The sequence below is a fragment of the Carassius auratus genome, chromosome 11 (assembly GCF_003368295.1).
Source record: "Carassius auratus strain Wakin chromosome 11, ASM336829v1, whole genome shotgun sequence".
Taxonomy (NCBI): domain Eukaryota; kingdom Metazoa; phylum Chordata; class Actinopteri; order Cypriniformes; family Cyprinidae; genus Carassius; species Carassius auratus.
In genome coordinates, this window is record NC_039253.1 from 13195804 (window position 1) to 13203148 (window position 7345).

Genomic DNA, 7345 nt, shown 5'->3' on the forward strand with positions numbered 1-7345 from the left:
CACTCTTCAGGAAGATTATCGGTCGATTGTGTTCGGAAGCCGATCAATCGGAGCACCCCTAGCCTGTACACTTCCCTCTAATTTTTTGATTGCTGTAACCTTCAGAAATTTTTGTTGTAAACCTTATTCGTGCTACAGTCATTGCTGTTCTCTAGTTTTGATCACTGTATTTTCCACAAAATAAAGCATTTTTGTTGGCGTCTCGTTATTTTGTAAAACTCTGTTCCATGATATAGCAACAACTAAAATTCATTCGAAAAATTATTCAATTGAACAATGAAGATTACATTATTTCTGAAGCATTCATTTAAAAAAAAAATTTTCATTAATTTTTCTCTAATCTCCACTGTATACGGAATCAAACTGTAACTCTGTGTTATCCATGTTGCAGTTCAAGAATAAATATACAACATGATAAGATACAATATACATTTATTGTCAGAAAAAGTCTGAAAATTGAAAAGTCAGACAAGACTTCACTTATTTAGCTCTAATACAGCTTGGTCTAATTCAGTCATATCTTGAAAGGCAATTGTATATATAAGCGCAATTACAATCTCTTCAAAACAATATCACTATAATTTCCTAACTTTGAATAAAAGCATCTGTTAATAAGTCACAGAAGAAACATCATGAAAGTTTAACCATAACCACAGTGAACGGTGTTGCAGGATAAATCTGAAACAATTACTGAAGCACTGTATTTGATTCATAACTTTTGTTGTTGCGATAGAAGATATACAGAAGAACATAATTCATAAACACGTTAATACGGTAAATAATACATTTATGCAGCAAAATCAAGTTGTTAATAGTTTTTATCTTATACTTACAAATGTAAATAAAAGCTGATATAAATACAGGAATTACATGCATTTTGTTAAAAAAAGATTTAAACGTTTTTGCTAAATTATAATATTTCAGCACAAAAAGTAACTATGGGCAGTTAGCAATAAAAATAAATATGAATTACAAGTGTTGGTTGACAAACATCAGTTTAAAAGTAGCTGAATGAAAAAAAAATTGGCATTAAAACACAACATTCTTTGGAAGAAGACGACAAACTTAACAATTAAACTAATCCAAAATGTGGAAACTTTAATGAATACTTCTAAACAGTCTACGGCACATTCTTTAAACAAACTAATCCAACCAATTTGCTTCTTTCCAAGATGCCAGTCCAACGAATTTACAGACATTTTTAATGAAGCACTAGGCTTCAGTAGGGATGGCCATGTCAGCTTGAATCAGTAAGATCATCAGTAAGATGTCACATTCAAGTGTGATATGCAAAACTGATACTTTAATATAGTTTGTAATAGTTTGTAATCATTTACAGACTCTTCTCAATTCTGTGATGTCCATATCAAGACCTTAAATTCTAACATGACCCATTCTCACTCAGAATTATAAATGAGAAGGCACTGTCTTGTTTACTGTCAAACTGATCTTCTTTATGCATGTCCACTTCTCTATTATCTACCCTTTGTGTGTAGATAAACCATCCTCTGTAAAGAGCCGACTCAAAACGCCGGAGATTGTCTCGCCCACAAGACATGTAAAATACAAGGGACCATTTTTCTCGGTCATCAGGACAGATTCTTTTCAGGTCCTTTTTATTATGGTTCTGCAAACAAACAAAACAAGTTTAGTTTCAGCTAAAATTAACATCTCACCCATAAGAATACAGTAATACAGAATAAAAATGTAATTTAGGTGCAGAGATGCATAAAAAATAACAAAAAACAAATAAATAAAATAAAATAGGAATAAACGTACCATGACTGTCAAAATCTTCTTATCTTCACCTTGCTTGGTAGAACAGCAGAAGAAGTTTTCTGTGCCACTGAAGTTCAGTACAACAGGAACTCCTTCACAGTCCGTGGTGATAGTATAGTAGTAGAGGTTGATTTTTGCTGAAACAAAACGTATTGCAAAATATATTTCACAATACACTTAAATCAAATCAAAAACAAAAAATGATAGTTCAGTTATGTAGTTGACTTCTAAATAAAAGTATAATTGAAACATTTAAACATTTACATTTAATTTGATTGCAAAAAGTATTTACAAAATGATTTTACTATGTAATTAATATTTACATATATATAAACTTTATTGTATAGTATTGATTCATTTTATATTTATTACCAACCTGACATGGTGTCTTTCAAAAACATTTGCTGATCATCTGGGGTGACATACTTTTCCATCAAGAAACTCTTAATGAACAAATTATTTTGCTCTCTAATCCGCATCAAAATCCTTGAAGAATCTGACAAAAAAAAGGTTTTATGGACATCAGTTATAACATTTAAGAACTTGAATTGTATTGTCAACGAATGCAACATTTGTTTCTTACTAAAGGTAATCTCAGCTTTAGTAGGAAGGATAACAACTTCATTAAATTGGCAACTGATCCCTCCACAGCTGTTGCAAGAGCTGTCCGGATCACAGCCCCGACCAACGACCACACTGAAGCTGGTCTCAGCCATGGTCACAAGCAGAAGATTGTCTTTACTGAAACAGTCATCTTCAATGTACTTGTCTTCCCGCTCTGGCAGTGGTTGAACTCCAGTGGCTTCCAGGTGTTCCTCTCTTACCATCATCATGCTGAATTTCATGACTGTCGGTTCCTTTTTACATACATTGATTTCCTCAGATTCACATTCTTCGGTTTTCCTTTGGGGCGAATGATGTATGGTCTAAGAAAGGAGATTTAAGATCGCAGCACAGTTCAGGTAAATCAAATGAGCTCAGTAATTAATAAAAAATAAACCATGATGATGTAATCTCTGGAATTTAATGTTTTAAACACCCAGGCACATGTCCATGTGATTAGTCAAAGTTTCCTGACTAGGCAAAAAAGCCCCTGTGAAAACTTCAGTTTCACTTCTCTCTGACATCTCAGTGAACTGAGTAAGTGCATAAAGGAGTCACATTAGTGTGTATCAATAAATACAAAGCTCACAAGTAAGGGGGGTCCTTCAACCAGCAGCTCGGCAAACGCCTGTGGAGTCAAATCCGCCACATCTGTGTTGTTTATCATTATAACCTTATCTCCCTTGCTGAAAAAAATCAGATATAGATGGATGAACAGACAGCCAGATGGTTACACAGTTGATGATAGATAGATAGATAGATAGATAGATAGATAGATAGATAGATAGATAGATAGATAGATAGATAGATAGATAGATAGATAGATAGATAGAGTCTCACCTTGCAAATTTTCCTTTGTTATAGTTAAAAAAGCCATTCACTTTATACGAGTGTTTCCCTTCATGTTCATTGTGGAGCAACATAACACCACCACTCACAAGATTTCCCTAGAAGACATCACACATAAAATGTTTTCCACTGGATACATTTATCAGTTACACAGTTGTTGATCTACATTGGCATACAACAAAACACTGCATACCTCAGCTGCCATGGTGATCTCAGTGTCGATTATGAGGATGTGTGTGTCCAACTGTAAAACACTGCCTTTTTAAAGCCAGTAGACCTGATGATGCAGCTGGAAGAGGAAGCTACATTTGATTTCACTAAACCGGTGTCAGCTTTGGTTGGAAAAGAAGAAGTATAGAGTTGTAGGGGAAGGACATAAAAGTGTAATCACAAAAATTGCAAAAGATATTAAAACATTTCAGCAAATAATTCTAAACTGATAGCTCTCTTTCAGATTATCTGTGCCACACAATGTGACCACACTGCACATGCTGCTCATTGCAAACCATTGTCTGCAAACTGGGCCACAAAGCTGACCGACTGATGTCAGAAACTCTTTATGGTTGGTGAACTCTTTTAATGCATACCTAATTTAAGGGACATATGGTTTGATTTAAAAGAACCAAACTCAGTTCACTTAAAGTGAACCAGAAATCAAACCAGCTGACAATGACCTCAGTTATTTTTGGTGTTCACAATATAACAGACTCAGAAGTGAACCTGGTTCTCTTTGGTCCTCTTTAGCATGGAAGTGATCTCAGACTCTTTGTTGTACACATCACAAATTCATACGAACCTTCTGTGTAGCATTGGAATCCAATGATTGGATTGACCAACTGGAGAATGTGAAAGACAAAGTGGACAGGGAAGGGTGTGAGGAAGACCTGGCATGACATTTGTAGAGCTTTAACAATGTATTTCCATCAAATTTAAAATGAAAAGGAAATATTATGTATAAAGTTAATTCAGCTTCCTTTTTCCCTCAGATAAGATTAAGGGTATTAAAATGTTTCTTTGCTCCTGGCAGGTATGCATTAAAACATATGTTTAATGCACAGTCAGTTTAATCACCGTTCCACAAAAAAAAAAAAAAAAAAAGGTACAAAAGCTGTCACTGGGGTAGAACCTTTTTAAAAGTACATTTTAAAGGTACTAAGATGTACCTTTTAGGTACTAAGATCTACACTTAAGGTACTAATGTAACAAAATATAGGTCAAATATATGTCAAAATATATTAGCCTTAAGGTTAGAGCTATTACTAGTTTCAGAAGCACCCTTAGTGATCAAATTCTAGAACCAGACCTGCCTAACTGTCATAAAAAAACCTACAGTAGCTGTCTAATATAAACTGGGGGCGAATCTTAATTTAACTTCTGGAAATTTTATTTATGTGCTTGATTTATGAGACTGGCATATCTGATCTAAATGTCTAAATATGACTTCGGCAAAAAATTGTGGTGACATGTCCCACCTGTCACACTCAAAAATTACAACTCTGTCTGAACTTAGAGCATTTTCCAATGAACTAGGTGTGAAAACACCAGCCTTCCTGTCAAAATCACCACAGAGCTATACAGATTCTTTTCCACGGTGCAGTGCACAAAACCTGTTTCACAGCAAACACAGATAGTGAAAGTGACCTAAATAGACATAATTAATACTTTGAGGAAATAAGAAAATGAGGTTACACCTGCTGAACAGTGCACGTTTACACTGCTGAAACATGGTCTTATGCCATACTTCCTCATGTAGGGTAATATTAACAAAAGAAGAGGAAACTGGCTGCAGGGGAAGAGGCACTTTGTGTGGACAAAATTTACAACAAACGTTAACCTCAATATATTATTATTATTTTTACTTTGTCAGTAGCAAGGCAAACATAAACACTGACATCCATCCACACACAAAAAGTATATAGACATAGTACATTTCCAAGGGAAAAAAATACTTTAATTTAATATGGTATATAATATCCTCACAAAGCTAAGGTGTATGGTTTAGTTTTATAATAATCTATGGTGTGCCCCCCACCCTACACTATTTTTTTAACTGTATGAAGAATCCTTAAGATTCTCCTTTTTTGTTCCATAAAAAAGAAACAGGGAAACCTGAGGGTGAACAAATAAACAGAATTTATCAGCTATTCCTGTAAATCACATATTCACCACACAGTTTTATGCCGTTCTACAAACCTTACACACTTATAGCGGACATCCTGCATGGCCCTTAACACACAAACCAGAGTGTAAAATGTTCATAAACATCCCTAACACCTTTAGATATGCGTACACAAACACAACACATCTATACAGCCACATTTGAGGTTAACACTCATACAGAAACTTAAGTTTGATATCAACACAGAGGGTGCTCTCTGACCTATCAGACCACATCTATACAAAACAAGCAATTATATCTATATCTTTAGGTGCAGACTCTTTCAGCAATTCTGAGTCATCATGGAATTTACTAAGAAAACAACACTTTGTTGACTTTATGTACTGAGTACTTACTTGAGTAGTTTTATAAGCAATGTTTCTGCATGATATAGGCTATTTTTATTACCTAATGACAAGTCCCATATTTAAAACTGAAGCTATAGTTGCACTGATTGAGAAAACAATTAACAAGCTCCACCACCCTGTTTTGTACAAACATTTCCTGTTTGTCCCTCTACAAAGCTACAAGAATCCTGTCAAACTCCCAATGCTGAACTATTTTTAGAGAGGCAATAGAGACAAAAAAGACATCAGATACACAATGTAAATGTACATATACAATACAATAAAAATACTTTTACAAGTGGCATGTCCTTTATATTAGGTTATATCATAAAAGTGATATGTCACTCATAGAATGAGTATCACCCAGCAGATTTTACTTTTATTTTTGGTTTAATGCAATGTAATTTCTGTTACTAAAAGCATCAGTATGTGTGTTTGAAATAGTGTGCAGGTGTTTCGGAGTGCAAGTATAAAAACAAGAAAGAATATGAAAAGAGTAACATAAAAGAGTAAACAAAATTGCCACAAACTGCCTTTCTGTCAGGGTACTCTGAGGTAATACTATGCTCTCTCCTTCAGTCTCAGTTTTAATAATCATCATGCTTTTGGGGCAAGCAGGAAGGTGATGTTAAATGAAGTATGTGTGCTCAAACCAAAAGGAGAAAAAAATATCCAATCAGTGGAAGGAAAGGTTACCTCCAAAGAAATTAAAAACTGATGAGAATACATTTACTCTCAGGTTTTCAAAATGTAGACTGCCTTTTCATCAGAACAGATTTTAAAAAATGTACCATTAAATCACTTGATCATCAATGAATCCTCTGCAGTGAATGGGTACTAGCTGATAAAACACCACAATAATCCAAAAGTAATCCAGACGACGGTCCATCAATTAATGTCTTGTTAAGTAAACATTTTATTTTTTATTTTTTTATTTTTTACTTCGAACAGTCCTCAATCCATTCTATATTTTCTTCAGTGAAATATTCATCTCATCTGAATCAGGAGAGAAATATTCACAGATCAATCACCATTTACAAACAAAACAAAGTCTTAAATTTTACATCTTCATGTCCCTAAACAAGATGCTGAGGAAGACTACACTTTCTGTAACATGGAGCACAGCGTCAGGCCAAAAAGAAACAGAATAAAAAAAGTCATATCATTTCTTACGTTTTTAGCGCTTTTTCAAGAGACAAATCATTGCAGAGCAACTTTACAGAAAATTCAGTTTCTACAATATTTAGTAGTAGCACATCAGTGGTGACTGTCAGTTTATGTGCATATGACAGAAATGTTCAGAAAAATGTATACAATTAATTAATATAAGACGTAGTTAACCAGACGATGAACACTATTAACAACAGTTATTATATGGTTTCACATTGTATTTGGGTTGGCATCATCTCTTCTCAGGTGTTCTGGATCCAGACTGGAGCTTGTGTAAATCCTAGTTACCAAAGTACCGAAGGCAAAACAGAGAAACAACTAGAGACATAATTAGCTGCTGTTCAAAGTTGGTGTCTAATATAACACCCAGATTTCTGACTCTAGAGGAAGTAACAGTACATCCATCTAGTTGCAAATTGTAATCTATGAGATTGTGTAC

General features: G+C 34.3%; 1 protein-coding gene across 1 annotated transcript; it reads right to left on the reverse strand.

Moving 5' to 3' along the window:
- Positions 1–895: 895 nt before the first annotated feature.
- On the reverse strand, positions 896–3518 carry il1fma (interleukin-1 family member A). Its single transcript, XM_026275530.1, has 7 exons — positions 3425–3518; positions 3223–3329; positions 2972–3068; positions 2363–2705; positions 2156–2275; positions 1780–1916; positions 896–1627 (listed from the first exon to the last, which is right to left on the reverse strand). Exons 1-7 carry the CDS (start codon positions 3434–3436, stop codon positions 1382–1384), a joined length of 1062 nt encoding a protein of 353 aa, XP_026131315.1. The 5' UTR covers positions 3437–3518; the 3' UTR covers positions 896–1381.
- Between the last annotated feature and the right edge of the window lie 3827 nt (positions 3519–7345).